The 19326-nt window shown below is 53.5% G+C and overlaps 1 protein-coding gene across 2 annotated transcripts; it reads right to left on the bottom strand.

The window, feature by feature from the left end:
* Positions 1 to 4677: 4677 nt before the first annotated feature.
* Positions 4678 to 17322, bottom strand: SPINT1 (serine peptidase inhibitor, Kunitz type 1). 2 transcript variants are annotated; one of them, XM_028119594.2, is made up of 11 exons: positions 17210 to 17322; positions 16387 to 16926; positions 9023 to 9150; positions 8657 to 8795; positions 8394 to 8564; positions 8191 to 8217; positions 7737 to 7862; positions 7579 to 7629; positions 6239 to 6409; positions 5947 to 6024; positions 4678 to 5603 (listed from the first exon to the last, which is right to left on the bottom strand). In XM_028119594.2, the coding sequence occupies exons 2-11, from the start codon at positions 16841 to 16843 to the stop codon at positions 5371 to 5373; spliced, it is 1581 nt and encodes a 526-aa protein (XP_027975395.1). In that variant the 5' UTR covers positions 16844 to 16926; positions 17210 to 17322; the 3' UTR covers positions 4678 to 5370. The 2 variants fall into 2 exon arrangements, with proteins under 2 accessions (XP_027975395.1, XP_087880850.1); XM_088024724.1 differs by having other exon boundaries at positions 16387 to 17226.
* Between the last annotated feature and the right edge of the window lie 2004 nt (positions 17323 to 19326).

Below are 19326 nucleotides of genomic sequence, written 5' to 3'. Positions count from 1 at the left end.
ATTTTATTTATTTGACAGAGAGAGACACAGCGAGAGAGGGAACACAGGCAGGGGGAGTGGGAAGGGGAGAAGCAGGCTTCCCTCCGAGCAGGGAGCCCGATGTGGGGCTCGATCCCAGGACCTCGGGATCATGACCCGAGCCGAAGGCAGACGCTTAACGACTGAGCCACCCAGGTGCCCCATTCCTGGTCTTTTTAAATGTTCCTTGTTCTTTTTTGTCTTCTTCCTACTTTATACTCATGTTATCTCATATTTTATAGACCCTTTTAAGCTGCCTTTAAATCCTTCCTCAGGAAGGCAAGGCATAAGCAAATAAAAACTAAGTAACCAACGATAAAATCAATAAAACCAGTCTCCTTCTGGTGCCTGGGGGCTCCTCACTTTCTCTTTGGTTCTCTCGAAGCTGTCCCTCCCACGCGGCCCCATTTCTGCTGGTAGCACTGTCACCCACCCAGGTTCCCAGGACAGAAAATCTGAAGGCCCCACTGACTCAGTTTCTCCCTCTGCACACTCCAGCTCCCAAGTCTTGCAGCATCTCCCCTCCCCCGATCTCAGAAGCTCTCTCTTCTTTTCCCTCCCCACTGTCTCCATCCCATCGAAGAGCTGCATGGTCTGATGGTTTGTTTCTTACTGGAATATACCTGAATACTTTTTCAAAAGAATAACTTTTTCTTATTACAAAAGCAATAGACATTTCTTATAGAAAATTTAGAAAATGCGGGCTGACAAAAAGAAGAAAACAAAAACCACCGGTAATTTTATCAATGAGAGGGAACATTTGGGTAAATACTCTTTTTTAGTTTTGTTGTTCTAAACATATAGCCCTCCCCCCCTTTTTTTAAACTCCGCCACAAGGAGCCTCTCAATTTCTTTCTGGGTTTATTTTCTTGGTCATCCTGATTCTGGGATCCACTGATAGAAAACCCCCAGGCTCCTTGCAGTTGGGGGTTAGGAAAAGCAGGCACTCTGAAGGACCCTGTGGGAGAGTCTGGGCCACCCATCCTCCCCCTCTGCCCCCCAACCTGGGCTTCTGGGTTTCGGTCTATCAGATAGTGCTGACTGCAGCCCCTCCCAAGGGGAGCTGAAAAGTGCCTTCCCAGGCTGTAGTCTAGCGGTTGGGTGGGGGAAGGGAGTGGTCTTGTGCAACAGGGCAAACCACTCCTCATTCAGGGCTGTTTGTTTAAGTGGGCAGGGATGAGTTCGGGAGAAACAACCCAGTTTTGCCAGTGTTCATTTGAACTGTTGGGACCAATAAATTTTATTATTTTATTTTTTATTTTATTTTTTTTAAAGATTTTATTTATTTATTTGAGAGAGAGAGAGAGAAACAGCATGAGAGGGGAAAGGGTCAGAGGGAGAAGCAGGCTCCCTGCTGAGTGGGGAACCCGATGCGGGACTCGATCCCAGGACTCCGGGATCATGACCTGAGCCAAAGGCAGTCGCTTAACCAACTGAGCCACTCAGGCGCCCTTCCTGACTCTTTAAATGTTAGTAACTAATTAAAGAAATTAAACTGCTGTTTGTGTCAAAGCATGATTGGCTTTTCAACTAGCCTTTACTGCACATGCAACTTTTTGACTAGCCTTTACTGCACATCTAATGTACTTTACACACAGGTAACCCTAATTTGCTTGGTGTGGCTTTCTCCCTCTCTCCCTCTCCTGTGGTGCGACCTCTAGTGATAGGGACTGCTTACCTAACCACTCCTTCAAGCTGAGTTTGAATTGCTCCTTCCCCTGCTCAAATCTGTCTTCCCCACCATATTCACCAACATTGCCTCTACCCACCAAGCTCCTGGCTTTCCCTCTCAGGGCTTGAGTCCAACTGAGCAGCTTGTCGGTCCCCAATCAAAACAAGACCCATGATCTTCACTGCCTGGCTTTTACTCACTATGATTTGTTGTGCCTGGAACACCCACACCCACCTGCTCATCTCTTTTTATAACTCCTCCAATGAAGCCATTTCTCAGCCTCCCTCTTAATTTCCATGGCTTGATCAGCCTCTGCTTTACTCAACAGCCATTTGTTAGACACTTTGTATCCACAAGCAGGACCTGGCATGGGGGATACTGAGGTAAATAAGACTCCATCCCTGGGGTGCCTGGCTGGCTCAGAGGAGCATATGACTCTTGATCTCGGGGTCGTGGGTTCGAGAACCATATTGCATATAGCGATTACTTAAATAAATGAACTTAAGGAAAAAAAAAAGACCCCAGCCCCAGCCCTGCCCGCGGAGCCTCCTCCAGGTGAGGGCAGACATACACTACCACGGGCCATGTGTGTGTGCAACAGAGCTGTACGCAGCATAGGAGAATGGAGAGGGCACCGGCGGGCTTTGGCTGGAGAAACAGCAAACGCGTTTTGAGCTTCATCAAGAGGTAAGTAGAGGTTTTCCGGGGCAAAGAGGCATTTGAGGTAGAGGTAACAGCCCATGCAAAGGAATGGAGGTGTGAAAGTTCTGAGAAAGGCTGTCATTGGGTGGAGATGGAAAAGAGGATGGCTGGGAAAGTCGCAGAAACAAGCGGTTTGGGAACCAGACTGTTTTCTGACAGTATTTGCATTCCTTTTGCTTGCACTCCACCGGGTAAGTTCTAGAAGAGCAGAGGCTGCGTCTCAACTTTCATGGCTCCAACCTGCTACCTGCCTGGGACTCCGTACTTCGCTCAAACCCTTGCCGCGAAACACAGCGCCTGGTAGTGGTGAGAGCGCCCCCGAGCGGCTCCTGTGCGATCCTTCTTCCCGTTGTCCTAGCTCACCCGGCTGAGCCCTCCCTGCGTCGCCTATCTTTCTGGGGATGGCACTTTGCCTGGCACCGTCTCACCTCATCTCCACCCCTCCTTAAGAGGAGGTTGTTCCTTTCTGTCCAACAAACACCTATTAAGCATTTATTTTGCGTTGATCACTGTTGTAGGCATTGGGATACAGAATCTCATGACTCATTCATCACCTCAGCCTTGGAGGTGCTTCAGAGATCCAAGGGATAATGGGGGTTGTCCCCAGTGCTAGGGGCACTAGAGGAACTGAATCCATTTTGAGCCTTGAGGGATGGATGAATAGCTGGCAGAGCAGGAAGCCAAAATTCGGTGTCCTATGAAATGGGGGCAGCCAGAGTAACAAAGTTTGTCGCTGCCATCTATCCACTACCATTTACTAAGGTCATGGAGGGATGTGGGGTGACAGAGACCCAGAGATGACAAAGATACCATCTGTTGTCTCCAGGAGTCCACAAGCCAGAGGGAAGACAGATAAGGAGACAGAAAGGAGAAGGGGGCACTCTGTGCTAGGGGTTCTGTTAGCAGACACCAGGGTGTCTCCCACCTGACTGTGCGTGGGAGAATTTGGGGAAGAACAATTAGGCCGAAAGATGAGAAAGGAGGATGTGGTCCAGGCTGAGTGCAACAGTTACAAAAACACAGTAGTGTGAGAGTTAGCCATCGAAAGGAGGCCCATCCTAGGGTGCTAGAAAGGTTCTGCTTCTCGATCTGGGTGCTCGCCTCCTGGGGTGTGTGTGGTTATGGAACTTTATGGAGCTGTACACTTCTAGGAGTCAAATATATACCTTCACCTTCAATCATTTGTAGCCCCCAAACTCTCAACATCTTTTTTTTTTTAAGATTTATTTTTTTGAGAGAGAGCATGGGCAGGAGGGGCAGAGGAAGAGTAAGAAACCCAAGTAGACTCCACGCCGAGCTTGGAGCCTGACACGGGACTCGATCCCACAACCCTGAGATCATGACTCGAGCTGGAACCAAGAGCCAGATGCCCAAGTCAATGTGCCACCCAGGTGACCCTCCATGTTATTTTTCTGTATAGCAATCATTACAATGTAAAAGTATCTCTTTGGTAAGACTAGGAGCCATGTTAGGATTTGAACCTGGTCCTCCAGTACCACCTCTAGGACCCTGGGAACTCAGCTTTGCTGAGTCAGCTTCCTGGAAAACGGGGCGGGGGGGGGGGGAGAATAGTACCTTCATCACAGGGCTGTGTGCCGAGGTAAGAAGTTGAGATACATAAAGCCCTTACACAATGCTTCCTGCGTGCTTTTCTTGACAATATCAGATTGGCGGTGTAGGGCACATAGAAGCTCAATATATAATTTGTTGAGGAGATGAATGAAAGGATGGCTTTCTTTGACACCGAACAAAAAGTGGCTGAAACAGATGGAGGGGTGTGGGCTGGAGTACCTCAACTAAAGGCCCCTGGGCAGGAGCTCAGAGCCTGGGGAGCAGCAACACTCCCGTGAAAAAGCCAAAGCTTCTGTGGGTGGGCAGGGGAGATAGCGGTGACCTGGGCCCCCACACCAAAAGGAGTGGAGATAAGAACCAGAGTTCAAAGCCATGCTCCCTCCCTGCCCTTGAGTTCTCCACTACATGCTGCAGTTAGGAGCTGCCCCAGCGACAAAGCGGACTTGTTGGCAAGGCTCACACCAGGAAAAAATCATGCTACGCGGCAGCATGGCAGCCTCCCTGGGCCCCCTTCTTCCATGGCCCTCTCACCCCTCCCCTCTGGTGGTCAAACTTGGCAAGTCTTTCCACCCTCAGGGGCTGGGGCAGTTTCGGGAAGGGTGGGAAAACCTGCTAAACAGGGTGGCCGAAGCCCGGAACCGGTTGTACAGGGCGGTCCTATCCCCTCCAGCAGCCCTGTCCCTCTCCGGCCCCACAGAGCAGAGGCAGCAACCTCACAGAACTAACCATTTTATTACACTGTGGGTGGACTGGGGCCTGGGGAAGGCAGGGGAACGGGCAGGGGTGTGATGCCTCAGAGCCCTGGGGCATGTGGGGAGGATACTGCACACCAGGTGCCGCGGGCCGGGCCAGGCCAGGCCAGGCCTCATTCTCGGGGGAAGGGAAGAGGCAGCCTCTTTCCACTTCTTACCCATCCCCATGGCATTAAATAAACAAAAAGCAACTCTATACAGCACAAAATATACAGGGACGTCCTTCCCCCCAGCCCTGGACTGTGCAGGGTGGGAGGGCCAGCTCTGAAGGGCACGGCCGGGGGGGCCTCCAGCTTCTGACATTGCCCCAGGCCCCTTCCCAACGCCACAGGGTGGGGACAGGCAGCTTTGAACAAGAAACAAAATTCCCACTTCTTCTGAAATCCTAGGCAGACAAGTCCATCTGTGTGTGGGACTCTGGGCTCAAAGGTTTTCTGCTCTTCCCAGACCCTGGAGCTTTGTCAGGAACGAGAGGCCTAAGCTTAGCTGAGACATCTCCCAGAGGGGCTGGAGCCCTGCCTCAGAAGCAGAGTGGGCCTGGGAAATAGCCTGGAGGAGTCTGGTCCCAAAGTCTTCCCCAGCCCAGGCTTACATCTTGGCAAGGAGGAAGCAGGGCCAGGCAAGAGCCGGAAAGAGCCTGGGAGAGCCCCCGGCTCAGAGGGGCCGGGTCGTGTGGTTATAGACCAGGTGCTCCGTGTCCTCTGTGGTGGAGACTGTGGAGCTGGCAGGGGTGGGGGGTTGAAGGTGGTGGTTGTGGTGGTGGCGGCAGCCGTGACGGTGTCTGTGGAAGCCCTTTCTCTGGTTCTTGAAGAAGCAGTAACCCAACAGGGCTATCACCACCACGATGCAGGTGACCAGGAGTACTGCAATGGACACCTCCACGGAGCCTGGGGGAAGAAGGGGTGTAATGGAGGGGAGCTCCCAGGGCCCGCTCAGCTCTGATGCCCACCCCCCCTCTGCGCAGAAGGGACCAAGTCAAACGGATGCCAGGTGTGGAATGACCTCCAGCGTACGAGCAGCTGGGCTCCATCAGGAGCTCAAGGAAAGGCCCGGGACTGTGACGGCAAACACATGACACACACTTTACTGTGCTTCCCTCCTCTGCCTGTGGCAGGTATCACCACTGACTGTGGGCACTCTGTCCCTTTAGCCAACCTCAGGATCCTTCTCAACACAGTTTTCAGCAGTCACCACCAATCATGTGGAGCTGATCCTTGAAAGGATACCTACTCGTCCATGAGAGGGCAGACCAGGGCTCACGTATGTTAGGAATGGGGCTTTCCCGCCGCAGACCAAAAACATCCTTCTCTACAAAATGATGAGGAGAGAAACAAGTCACTACTCAAGGCTCTGAAACTCAACTGCTCCTCAGTGCCCCCAGACCACCCACTGCCCCCCTCCGCCACCCCCATTCCAGGTATTCTGATGATGAACTGGGACCAGCCCAGGCCTTGGGACAGAGCAGAGTGCTCTAGCTAAGCCCTTCTCCTCTCCGTCTTCTGCTCCCCACTGCCCAGCTCACTGGAGATGCCACGACAGGATGCAAGACACTGCTGCTCCTCCTCGAAGTTGTTCTTGTTGCCGTGACAACCACCATAGGTAAAGCGAGCGCAGCGCTCACTGAAGGGGTTGTAGTACCAGCGCGGGATGTTCTCCAGGCAGATCCCTGTGTCTGGCAGGTCCACACAGTGCCCTGGGGGATACGGAGCAGGCCAAGGGGTGAGTGAGTCCACGGGGGGCCTCCCTGCCACCATCCACCAGGCTCCACGTTGGAGGGTGCTGCTTGCCGCGTCCCACCCCGCCTCATGCTGAGACTCAGTGAGGGCCTCAGGGGGCCCCAGGAACAGCTGGCCCTTCCGCACTTTTGCCAGAAGCAAGGAAGACAGATCCTGGACAATGATTTTAGGCACAGAAATACCCTACCTTGACTCACATAACTTTTTTTTTTTTTTTTTTCCAGTTTTCTTTCAGCTTTTCCGATTGTGTCAAGGTCTCAGTTTTCTCTCCAGCACTGGACGGTCTATCTTTTAACAAAGAAGGCTCAGGGTCTGAGCCCTGGCGGGCAACAACGTCCAGCTAAAATTTATTAACATTGTTTTATTATAGTTATTTCAATAGTTCATCTCGATTTGTAGCTTGTAACAGTGGCTTGCCATTTATGCTAGTGATATGAAATTTCCTTTAATACATTAAGTTTAAAAAGTACTTGATTTTGGGGCGCCTGGGTGGCTCAGTCAGTCAAGCGTCTGCCTTGGGCTCAGGTCATGATTCCGGGGTCCTGGGATCAAGTCCTGTGTCGGGCTCCCTGCTCAGTGGGGAGTCGGCTTCTCCCTCTATCCCTCCCGTTTGTGGTCTCTCTCTCACGCTCTCTCTCAAATAAATAAATAAAATATCAAAAAAAAAAAAAAAGGCACTTGACTTAGGGGCACCTGGGCGGCTCAGTCGGTTAAGCATCTGCCTTTGGCTCAGGTCATGATCCCAGGGTCCTGGGATTGAGTCCTGCATCGGGCTCCCTGCTTGCTCACTAGACAGTCTGGTTCTCTCTCTCCTTCACTCTCTCTCTCTGCCCCTCCCCACTGCTCATTCTCTCTCTCTCTCAAATAAATAAATAAAATCTTAAAAAGAAAAAGTACTTGATTTATAGGAAAAATGGTAAGTAAATAAAATCTCAGGGATATGCAGGCATGGTTAAATCTCCGAAGGTGTTCAGAGGAGGATCCAGGCTTGGGAAACACCAGGCGCCCGCCAGCTTTCTACCTGCACCTGGTGCACCCAGTGGGCCCCTCAGGCGCCCTGGGGCACTGCGTGAGCATGGCAGTGCCGGCCTCTGTCCCAACCCAGGGGACCCGGGGAGGAGCTCACCTTTGTCACTGCGGAAGTGGATGTTCTGGAGCTCCTCGAAGCCACTGGTGTCTGCAAAGACGGAAGGTCAGAGGCGCGGGCCCCAGAGGGCTCCCCCAGGGTGCGGGTGTGCGGTCAGGCCCCCCGCGGCCCAGCGACCCTGCCTGTCCCAGCCTCACATTTCTCACAGACGGCCTCATCGGAGGCATCGGGGCAGTCAGCCGTGTCATCACACTCCAGGAAGCTGTCGATGCAACAGCCGTTGCGGCAGCGGAACTCGGTGGGGTGACAGGTGCCAGAGCACACTGGGTGGGGCGGGACGGCGTTAAGGGTGAGGTCAGGCTCACGCATAGGTCACCGAGTACCAAGACTCCATCATCTACCTGGCCTCGTCTACCCCAACATGGCATTATGACATGTCCCCTGCTCCCCTGCCGGCGCCCCCGCTCCCCACAAACCCCCCTACACACAAACTGGGCAGATCCTGGTAGGGTGCTGGGCTGCAAGGGGTGGGGCATTTGTGGTCCTTCCACATCCTACGAGGGCAGGCATGGCTGGGCAGAGGCAGCTGGGGCAGAGACAAAGACATGACCCAGCAGGGGTGAGGGGAACAGGGAAAGGAGCAGAGCTCACCTGGCCCATGCCTGTCCAGTGAGGGACCTGGGAGAGAGAAAGCAGATGCGTGAGAGGAGCTGGGGCCAGGTCCCAGCAGGGACAAGCTGACGGGGGCGCCTGGGAATGAAGGACTCCCCCTGCCCACTGCCCTGACTGGCAGAGGGACCACCCACCCTGGGGGAAAGACACCTGAGTCCCAAAGCTGCCTCGTAAAGGCCCACCTTGCACATCCCGGCAAGCTAGCTTGCACTCCTCTTCCCGAAGATAGTTGTTCTTATTGCCCAAGCAACCTCCGTAAACGAAACTCTTGCAAATCTGTTCTTTGGGGTCGTAGTACCAGCGGGGGAAGGAACCGCGGCAGCGGCCCACCTTGCTGGATGCGAGGCAATATTCTGGGGGGAGGAAAGCTTGTGAGGGGCCCCTGTGGGGCCCCATCAACAGAGGGGGTTGGCTCCAGGTACTTCTTCCCCACCCGCTCCCTCACCTTCTGTCTGCTTGGGGGACAGCACAGTAACTGTGACGTTGGTCATGCTCTCTGGCTGGTTGGAGTCAGCCGCTGTCAGCTGGAACAGGTAGGTGCCTTCCTTGAGTCCCCACAGCTTCACCTGGTCCGGCTCATTCTTCTACACACAGGAGGTGCCATCAGGCTGGGACCCCCGATGCCCTGCAGCTGCCCGAGCTCCTCCCAGCCACATAGCCACCCCATACGGAGGGCAGAGGGACTTGGTAGTAAATGGATCCCCAGCTTCTATCCACCCCACCCATCTGGAACCTCAGGTTGGCCTGTGGCCCTGGAAAGGGGGCCCTAGAGAGCTGAGGTGGGGGTCAGAGGGCCAGCCCAGTGTCTCACCTCTACTCTGACATCCGCGTCACCTTGCAGTAGGTACCAATCTGTGTTCTCCACATTCTTCAGCACCAGGGGTTCCTGGGGCTGTACCTTCAAGTCTATGCCTGTCCACACCTTGGGGATCCGGGACCCTGAGGGGGAAGGTAAGGTCAGGTCAACTCTCACTGAGTGGACCAGAGCTCTCCTGAAGTGGGTGAGCAACATGGGCCACATGGCAGAGGGAGAAGAAGGCTCCTCACTGAGCAGGGAACCTAACTCGGGACTTGATCCCAGGGCCCTGGGATCATGACCTGAGCTGAAGACAGATGCTTGACCGACTGAGCCACCCAGGTACCCCCAAAGGCATTTTTAATGTAAAACCTGCTTTTGGAAGCAAAATATGGAACAACATGTGCCATTTGAGCCCAATTAAGGAAAAAATATACATGGGAGAGGAGCTTATTCCTATTTTCTTTCTTTCTTTTTTTAAAGATTTTATTTATTTATTTGACACAGAGAGAGAGACAGCGAGAGAGAGAACACAAGCAGGGGGAATGGGAAAGGGAGAAGCAGGCTTCCCATGGAGCAGGGAGCCCGATGTGGGGCTCAATCCCAGGACCCTGGGATCATGACCTGAGCCTAAGGCAGACCCTTAACGACTGAGCCACCCAGGTGCCCCTCCGATTTTCTATAATAAGCAGGTACCTGTGCTAACTGCTTTAAAAAGTTAAAGTAACAGTATTTTTGAAAAGCCAAATAAGTAAATATGTAATTAACACTATTACCCCTCATTCTGCTGGTCTGGATTGCTACTGAGAAGCCCAGCCTGGTAGAGGTCTGAAGCACGGAGTCCCTGGGCAGCAACGTGGCAAGCCTTGGTGTCCCAGAGCATGTAGTCACAGGAGGGTGCCTGCCTCCCCTTACAAGGGGTCTCCAGGGAATCACACCCTCCCTCAGCCTGACAATGCCTGCGCCCGAGGCTTCCACCAGTCTCCAGTTAGGGGCTGGGGAGAAACAAGCCCCAAGCACGATTCCTGCCTGTAGTGGGATGAATGGTGGCACCCAAAACATATGCCTTTGTCTAATTCCAGAACCTGTGAGTGTGACCTTATCTGGAAAAAGGGTCTCAGCAGAAGTAACTAAGTTAGGCATCTCCATATGAGATCATTCAGGATTAGCTGGGTAGGCCGATGCAATGACACATGTCTTTATAAAAGACAGAAGAGGAGAAAACAAAATGAAGGGAAGCCGGGTCAAGAGGGAGGCAGAGCCTGGAGTGATGCGCCAGGAGCTGGAAGAGGCCAGGAAGGATCCTCCCCCGCTCTTCAGAGAGACTGCGGCCCTGCCAACACCTGGATTTTGGACTTCTGGCCTCCTTAACTGTAAAACAATAAATTTCTGTTGTTTGAAGTCACCCAGTTCATAGTACTTTGTTTCAGCAGCCACAGGAATTGATACACTGCCTTTGAGGGGACTCCAGTCCAATTGGGCAGATGAGATTGAGCACCAGGAAAAACATGGGAGAAGAGACCCACCAAGATGAAGCAACGCGTGGTGCGTGTCCAAGACAAGGAAGTGGCCACGCCAAACGGGGAGAGGCCACACCACAGCAAGTTAGAGGAAGGAGGGAAGGCTTTCTGGAGAAGGGAGAAAGGACTTTTTAAATTCTTTTGTTTTGGCTTTTTTTGGGGGTTGCTTATGGGGAAGAATGTGCTGTGCTATTGGTAACAGCAGAAAAGGTGAGCAAAAGCAAGGAGTTGGGAATTTGCAAGGCGGGTCTTGCGGACATGAAAGAGGCCAGCGGGGTGAGACATGCCTCAAAGGGCCTCAATGCAGAGCCAGAGCATGCAGACACAGCAGAAGTGACATTCAAATATTTAACAACTGGGCTACAGGAAGGGGCCATGAGTAGTGGTAGAGAATTCTGGAGGCCACAGATGCATCAGACACTGACCTCCTAGATGCATGAGCGAGGTCCAGAAGTCTGAATGCAGGGGCCCTCCTGAGCTCCAGGCCACAGCGAGGGAGCCCTCTGTCCTGAATTACTTTATTTATTTATTTTTTAAAGATTTTATGTATTTGTTTGTCAGAGTGAGAGAGAGCACAAGCAGGGGGATCTGCAGGCAGAGGGAGAAGACTCCTGGCTGAGCAGGGAGCCCAATGTGGGACTTGAAATCCCAGGACTCCGGGATCATGACCTGAGCCAAAGGCAGATGCCCAACTGACTGAGCCCCCCAGGCGCCCCTATCCTGAATTACTTCTATGGAGCGAGGAGGCCAGTGAGTGGACCAGCGCAGCAATCCAGGGCACACGCGAAGGAAGTAGTTGGAGTTAGAGAGATAGCTAAGGGAATGGAAAGGAGGATGTGAGAAGAACGCTAGACAGACACTTCAGGCTTCCATGTCTGACAGGCACTGAGAAGTGGGAAGGAAGGGTCAGGGTGCAGACAGAAAGGAAACCCAATCTAGAGGGAACCTGTGGGTTCAATCAGAGAAGTTGAACTTGAGGGAGGGAAGACCATTGAGAGAAGTGACCAGCAGGCAGCGGAAGTGTGCATGGGAGCACCTGAGAGGCCAGAGTTGGGAGAAAGATATGCAATGGGGTTTATTAACAAAGCTGCCAAGAGTTTAATGTATGCTGGCCACGACACATCATCTATCCGCATCATCCGCAGGAGTTGACAAACTATGGCCTGCAGGCCAAATCTGGCCCACCACCTGTTGTACTTTTATACGGTTGAAAAAAATCAAAAGAATAGTATTTTGTGACATGGGGAAAGCACCTAAGATTCAAATTTGTGTCCATGAGTTGGAATATGGCCTCACCTGTTCGGTTACATATTGTCGATGGCTGCTTTCGCGTTATAAGAGAGCGGAGTGGCTGGAACAGAGATTGTATGGGCCACAAAGCGTAAAATATTTCCTATTTCAACCTTCACAGAAAGTTTGCTGACCCCTGATCTATGTTACCTACCTTCCTAACCATCCTGCCACAACTGCATTCTTGCCCCTTTCCAGATCAGAAAATTGACACCAGAGAGGTTCAATGATTTGCCCAGGGTCACTCAGTTTTTGAACAGCAGAACTGGGATCTGAACCCTGGTCTATCTGACTCCATAGCTCTTTTCTAAAACACCGTGCTGCTGGTCACCCATTTACTTAGAAATGTGATTTTGATTGCTTTTTATAATCTCAGGGTTGTTTTTAACTTAGGTAGTACATATATAGGATAAAAAATTCAAGAAGTACAAAAGAGGGGCGCGTGGGTGGCTCAGTCAGTTAAGCATTTGTCTTCGGCTCAGGTCATGATCCCAGGGTCCTGGGATCGAGCCCTACATTGGGCTCCCTGCTCAGCGGGGAGTCTGTTTGTCCCTTTGCTCCTCCCCTCCTGCTCATACTCTCTTTCTCTCTCTCAGATAAATAAATAAAATCTTAAAATTAAAAAAAAAAAGTACCAAAGGGGGGGAAAAAGTACTTAAGAGTTGGGGTGCCTGGCTGGCTCAGTCAGTGGAGCATGTGACTCTTGATCTCAGGGTTGTGAGTTTGAGCCCCACGTTGGGTGTAGAGATTACTTAAAAAGTAAAATCTTACCCTCAAAAAAGTACAAAAGAGTAGTGAGAATTAAATCTTGTCTTTTCTTGGGCGCCTGGGTGGCTCAGATGGTTAAGCGTCTGCCTTCGGCTCAGGTCATGATCCCGGGGTCCTGGGATCGAGTCCCGCATCGGGCTCCCCGCTCAGCGGGAAGCCTGCTTCTCCCTCTGCCTCTCCCTCTCTCTCTGTCTCTCATGAATAAAAAAATAATCTTTAGAAAAAAAAAAAATCTTGTCTTTTCTTAACCTTCTCTCCTTAACCTCTCACGTTCATCTCGCCAGATGCATCCATTCTTACTATTTTGTGTGTGTATGTGTGTGTGTGTGTGTGTGTGTTTGTGAATATCAAGAGAGACAGTATTCAGTTCAGAAGCATGCAAGTTCTCCTTCTTGTTTTTCCTACAATATGTTTTGGAAATCATTCCATAGCAACATGGAAACAATTTCCCCCCTTTTTTTTTTGGTTGCACAGTACTCATTATATGAATGTACCATAACTTACAACTTAATTAACCAGTACACCAGTCTCCTCTTGATTTAGATTCTTTTCTTCTTTCTTCTCCTCTTCTTTCCCTACTAAGAACTAAACCATATTGCTTCAGGTTTATTTTTATTAAAACAGCATTACCATATCCAATTATAGGATGTGTTGATGGACATTAGATTGTTTCCAATTCTTTGCTATTATAAACAATGCTGCAGTGAGTAACTGGCTGGTAAGTTGGTTTATACACATGGAAGTATAGCCGCAAGATGAATTCCTACAAGTGGAACTGTGTTGAGGGTTATGTGCATTTACAGGGCTTTTAAACAAGTTTTTATTTATTTATTCATTTAAGTAATCGCTACACCAAATGTGGGGCTCGAACTCACCATCCTGAGATCAAGAGTCGCAAGCTGTCCCAACTGAGCCAGCCAGGCGACCCGTTTACGGTCTGGATGGATATTGCCGAACTGCCCTCTACCAAGGCTCTACAGAGTTATGTCAGGCGTTAAGAGTGAGTTGAAAGGAAGAAGAGAAGGTAAAGAGATAAGAACGCTGGCGGGAGGCTGAGTCACTGAGATTCCTCTTTGATGAGGCAGAGTCACAGAGGGTGGACCCAAGGGGGGAGACCGGGACACACAGTGACAGTGAAGGGATGGGAGGGGAGAGCGTCCACAGAAAAACATGTCAGATGCAGGTGCAGAGGCCTAGAACAATGAGAAAAGGAGGCCCTGGCTTCCAGGGGTTGCGAGGGAAATAGAACCAGAAGAGCAGGAAAGAAAAGCACCTGTCTGGACCAAACCCGCACACTGGTGGCTTGGCTGGCAATCAGTAGAGGGTCCAACAGGGGCACCTTTCTGGGGTGACCTCTGAGAGACAAAGCCATGGGGGTGCCTCCCCCCTTACATTTTTCAGAAAGTCATCAGGTGAAGATAAGACCCCCTGGCAGTCTACCTAGCAGACAGATAGGCTAGCCCCACCAGCCCTGAGGGTGGCAGTGGACAGCAGAGTGATGGAGTGATGCGTCAGGCCTTGGGCCAGCCAGCAACATCCACCCAGTCCCAGGCCCTGGGAGCAAGGGGCAGATGCCCCACCCTACCACTCCCTACTTCCTAGCCCCCAAGAGGGCAAAGGGCCAGAGGGGCAATAAAGCCAGCTCCTCCCCCAGCTGCCAGGTCTCCAGGAAACACAGACTCCACCTCCTAAGCCACTCCTCCAATAGAAAGAGTGGGAGGGCAAGTGAGGGGAATGAAGGAAGGAGCAGGGCGCTCCAGGAGGCCATAGGAATCTGGACTGGACTGGCCACAAACAGGGAAAGGGGAGCAAGCCAACCCACCCTGGGGAGGATCTCTCTACCACATGCAAGAATCAAAGGTTTAGATGCCCCGAGCACCTGCCCACCTTGCCTGTCTTGGTCCATCTGAGCCTCCAGGATGGCTTTATCCAGGCTCAGCTGAGAATGGACTCCTTGATACCAAATAGCTACCCCCACCCTCCAGAGCACTGCAGCACCCTTAACATGGCTGGGAGCTCGCACTCAGTTCACGCCCTACCCAGCTCCCTCAGTGACCCAGGAAATCCCCACTCCATCCTGTGTTGTGCCCAACAGGCCAGTCTAGGGTGGGGGTGGGCGGGTTTCCAAATGAGGAAGGCTGGTCCCAAGACCATGGAGCCCCATCCAGCTCATCTCCCTGACCAGAACCCAGAGTTTTAGGTTCTGGCCCTGGAGTGGGTCTCCCATGGACCCTCTGTCAGAGCAGGAAGGCACAAGCAGCTCAGGTCAATTAGTGTCATCACCACCTACACCCTGTGCTACTTCCTTGCGGAACAGGCTCAGGCCCTGGACCAGTGGGATTCAGGTGGCCCAGCCTGAGACAGTGCCCACTCTCCACCTCCCCCACCCAGAATTCCCATCCCACCTCTCCTCGGAGAGCCAGGAGAGCTACTGGAAGGATAGGGAGAAGAATAGGTCCTTAACCTGAGAGAGGCTGGCCCAGGAAAAAGCCAGACAGTTTCTTTTCGACTTTCCGGAATTGAGACCACTCCCAGACTGAGCACCAGCCCAGTCCTGGCCCCTGAGTTCCGCAGTCTCTGGTTCTATTATCTGCTGGGCTATCTTGGGTCAGAGTGCTGGGTTTCTACCAAAAAAGATGGTCTTGTGCAGAAAAACAGCACAGGACCTTGGGAGATCCTGCCTGGGTTGAGTCCCACGTCTCACATTTACGGGCAATGCTATCCTGGGTAAATGATTTAACATGGGAGTCAGTTTCCTAATCTAAAAAGTGGGCTGACGACTAATAGCACCCTTTTCAGAAGTGGTTGTCAGGAGGCCGAAGTCAGAGGAGAGTGGCCACAGCAATCAGTCAACTATCAAGTGCTAACAGAGGTTATCAGCTGTGACCCATCCCTGCCCTGGAGCCCCACCTGGCCAGAGCAGCAGGCAGAGAAAATGGGGAATGAAGGTCTCTGGAGGGGCCCTGATCCCAGCTCACTGCTCAGTCACAGGAGGAAGGAGGAGCCCCCACTTTGCCCTTATCCCTGGCAGTAAACAAGGCGAGCAGACCTTGTAGCTTGGCTACCACATCCTCAGCTGGGAGAGCCCTGCCTGGCTCACTGCGTACACACACCTGCCTGTACAGCTGACATCCCTCCCGGACCAGGTACACATACCAGTGGGCTGACTCACGGGCAACCCTCCTCAGCCCCACCCCAGAGCCTCTGGCTACTGTGCCCACAACACTGCCCCTTCCCCTTTTAGGTCAACCCCTGACTGGGCTTGTCCTTTAGCATCTGGAGTCTGGCGCTTTTCCCCAGACCACCAAAAGGCCAACAGGTGGGAACAGGGGGTGCAGACAGATGCAAACCAATCCCAGCCCGGCAGTAAGGGAGCAGACTATTCTACCCCAGGCTCACTTGACAGGGCCTCAAGGTGCCTAGAACAGTGCTTGGCCAGGGGTGCTTAGCTAGTCACCCTGCGGCCTCCAGACAACTCACTCCCTGACTTGGCACATCAGGGTCAGCAATCGGGAATCGCGAGGAGCTGCCTCCTCTCTCCCAAACACATATCCCAAAGCACCAGCCCATTCAACATCCTGAATTCCGGACCCAGAGTCTGGGCTCTAGAATGTTACCCTTCCCCACTCACGTAGCCTGCCCTTTGTTTACTGTTTATACTGCCTACTTCTAAGGAGGAGTCGGGGCACAAAGAGACTGCCCTTCTTACTGCTTTCTGATGCTCGCCTCCCCCAAGACTTCATAACCAGCCCCCTTGCTGAGTCTCCCCAAATCCATCCCACCCGTTTCCCTCGTCCTTACCGCCAAAGCCCTGGGTCCGCAGCTCGCGGTAGGAGTGGTAAACCTCCCGCTTGAGGTAGTTGATGAAGCCCTCCCTGGGCGCGAACTTGCACACGAAGTTCTGCTCGTAGAGGCAGTTCATTAGGAAGCAGGCGGCAATGGCGTCCTCCCCGCCGTCGGGCTTCAGCTCCACCAGCGCCAGGTTGCAGTTCTCGGTGGTGCAGCAGGCGCGCACGCAGTCCCAGCCGCGGCGCACGGTGGGGGAGCCCAGGAACGTGGCCCCGTTGCTGACCGAGGCCTCGGTATCGAGCACGAAGGCAGGGACCCCGGCGGTAAAGCGGTCCAGGCAGGGGCCTCCCGGGGGCAGGCCGGGGGGCGCGGGCGGCGGCCCAGCCTCGGTGCCCAGGAGATCGAGCGCGAACAGGAGCCACACGGCGACTGCTGGGACATGGGCTTGGGAGAGGCGGGCGCAGGCCATTATCCTCCCCGGGGCCGTCGCCCTTCTCCCCACGGGGGTCACCTTCACTGCGCGGGCCTCTGGGCTCCGAGGGTGCTAGCGATCTGAAAGAGGGGAGGGGATGGGGGAGGAGACACACTGGATCAGCCGGACACTTCAAGGGAGGCGGTCCAGCCAGGAGTAAGTCGAGGGGAGGGCTGGGGAGCACCCCGCGCGCGGGGAGCGAGGAGGGGTACGCGGGCCCAGCCCTCCCACGCACGCTCGGGTGAGCCGGCCGCCCGACGGACGGCCAGATGGACGGCTAAGGAGCTCCTGTACCCGGCCACACGCAGCAGCGCCGAACAAAGGGCCAAACATGCTCCGAGCCCGCTCCGGGGCCCGGGTTACCTGCGCAGGTGAGTGGGGTGGGGCCGGGCCTGCCGAGGTTCCGGTCCCGGCTTCCTGCGCGGCTGCAGCCGCCGCTTCCGCCCCGGTGCGGGCTGCGCTGGGACTCGGCCACCTCCTCCTCAGGTTTCTGGTGAAACTGAGTCAGTGCGGCCGGGGCGGGGCGGACATTAACCCTAACACCGCCGGCTCCGCCCACTCCCGGTGCGCCGCCGCCAGCCCTGCCCTGCCGAGCTCCGCCGAACGGCCGCGGCCCCCGACCTCTCCCGCGCGGGCTGCTCTCCGCAGGGGCTCCGAGCGGCGCCCCTCCGGGCTGCCCTATCGCGGCCCCGTGGAGTCCAGCCTCGCGGCGGGGCCCAGCGCCCCAGAAGTGCAGCCTGATGCCCGGAGGCCCGGACGGCCGGGACGCGGCAGCGAAGTCGTCCCCTCGGGGGTCGGGAGCTCCGGGCCGGCTGCCTCCGGCCTCCCTTTCCGGTCGGGGCCATCATTCCCGGCGTCTGGCCTGAGGCGGGGTGAAGGGGCTGGGGGCGGGGGTGGGTGGGGAGGAGGAAAGCCCTTTGCAAATGATCTCGCGGGCGTCGTCAGCCCTCGGGGAAATCTTTTCCATCTCGTGGCGGGAAGAGATCCCCCGAAGCTGTGGGGCTGCACCTTTGATAACTGGAATCCGGGATGCCTGCTCCAGCGTCACCGCCCCTGCCAGCTCCGGGAAGCCCTCCTTTCTGTCAGAGTGAGCAACTGAGGCGGTTCCCTCTTCCACGCTTCCCTGCGGGACCTAACAGTGGTTCCATTGCGTTTGAGGCCCTTCCGTATCTTGTACCAAGGCTTACATTCAGGTCTCTGTCGGGGCTTGAGTCCCTGTTAGCTTACTGGTCTGTTACCTCGTCCCCTGGAGCACAGGTTCCCTCTTCTCTCCCACGAAGAGGGTGCTCCTGGTCAAGAGCTGGCCACCCTCTTCCAGTAGAATGCCATCCTTGGAAGCTAGAGGTTCCAGCTCACCAGAGTAGTTGAGATAATGACCTTCATAGAACCGTGAGTTCCTTGAAGCCGAGAGTGAAGGACTGCCCCCCCCCCTTTTTAAGATTTTATTTTATTTATCTGACAGAGAGAGAGAGACAGCGAGAGAAGGAACACAAGCAGGGGCAGAGGGGGAAGCAGCAGAGCAGGGAGCCGGGATGCGGGGGTTCGATCCCAGGACGCTGGGATCATGACCTGAGCCGAAGGCAGACGCCTAATGACTGAGCCACCCGGGCGCCCCAAGAACTCCTCTTAATAGACCCTACAGAGCAAGTAATGCTCTCCCAAAAAAGAGATTGCACACCTTTTCACAGTGACTTAACAAACCCCGCCCAGTGGAACGTTCTTCCTAGTTTCTCATCTAGAGTAGCTTTACCTATTAGGTCTTGTAGCCAACCCTTTGATCATTTTCCTTGCTGAACTGCAATATCCCCCAGCTGCCTACATTATGGGTGTTGGGGTGGGAATCTGGGGTCTGTCCCCTTCTCTGGATTTTCTGCTTTTTTTCCATTGCCCCCGGCACAGTGGGCAGAGGGCAAGGATGTTATGCCGGGAATGAAGCAAATGATTGTGCAGTTACTAAGAAGAAAGGGTTTTGTTGTGAGTTGATTTCTGCCTCCCCCAATACCTTATACATATAAGAATCCTAACACAGGAAACTATTACCTTATGGTAACATGACATAACCATAGATTGATCATTACATCCATCCACACCATTAAAAAAAACCTATATTTATCAAGCTGACAATGCCCAAACCCTTAAGCACTTCCCACACATTGCCCCAGATACTCAAACCAAGAGAGCAGATAGTATTTTTATCCTCAATATGCAGATGAACGGACAGGTTCTGACAGGTAATGTGGCAGGTGGCAGAGTGAGGGTTGGCATCTAGGCAGGCCAATTCCATTGCTTTAGCGCCTAAACCCTGGGCTTTCCTTCACTTGCAACTCTGACTTCAGCTGGATCTTCCACGCTCACCACAGATTTAACTTGCCTGAAGCAAAAAACTCATTTTCAGGTGGTGAGCAACTACCTTCGGTTAAGACACCAGCACACTTGACAAAGATGATTGCTAATGCTCACAACAACTCTGAGAATGGTTT

This window comes from Eumetopias jubatus, unplaced genomic scaffold (assembly GCF_037043125.1).
Source record: "Eumetopias jubatus isolate StellerSeaLion01/CBP00866 unplaced genomic scaffold, mEumJub1_p1.0 scaffold_7, whole genome shotgun sequence".
Classification (NCBI taxonomy): domain Eukaryota; kingdom Metazoa; phylum Chordata; class Mammalia; order Carnivora; family Otariidae; genus Eumetopias; species Eumetopias jubatus.
This window is presented reverse-complemented; position numbering and strand designations above follow the sequence as displayed.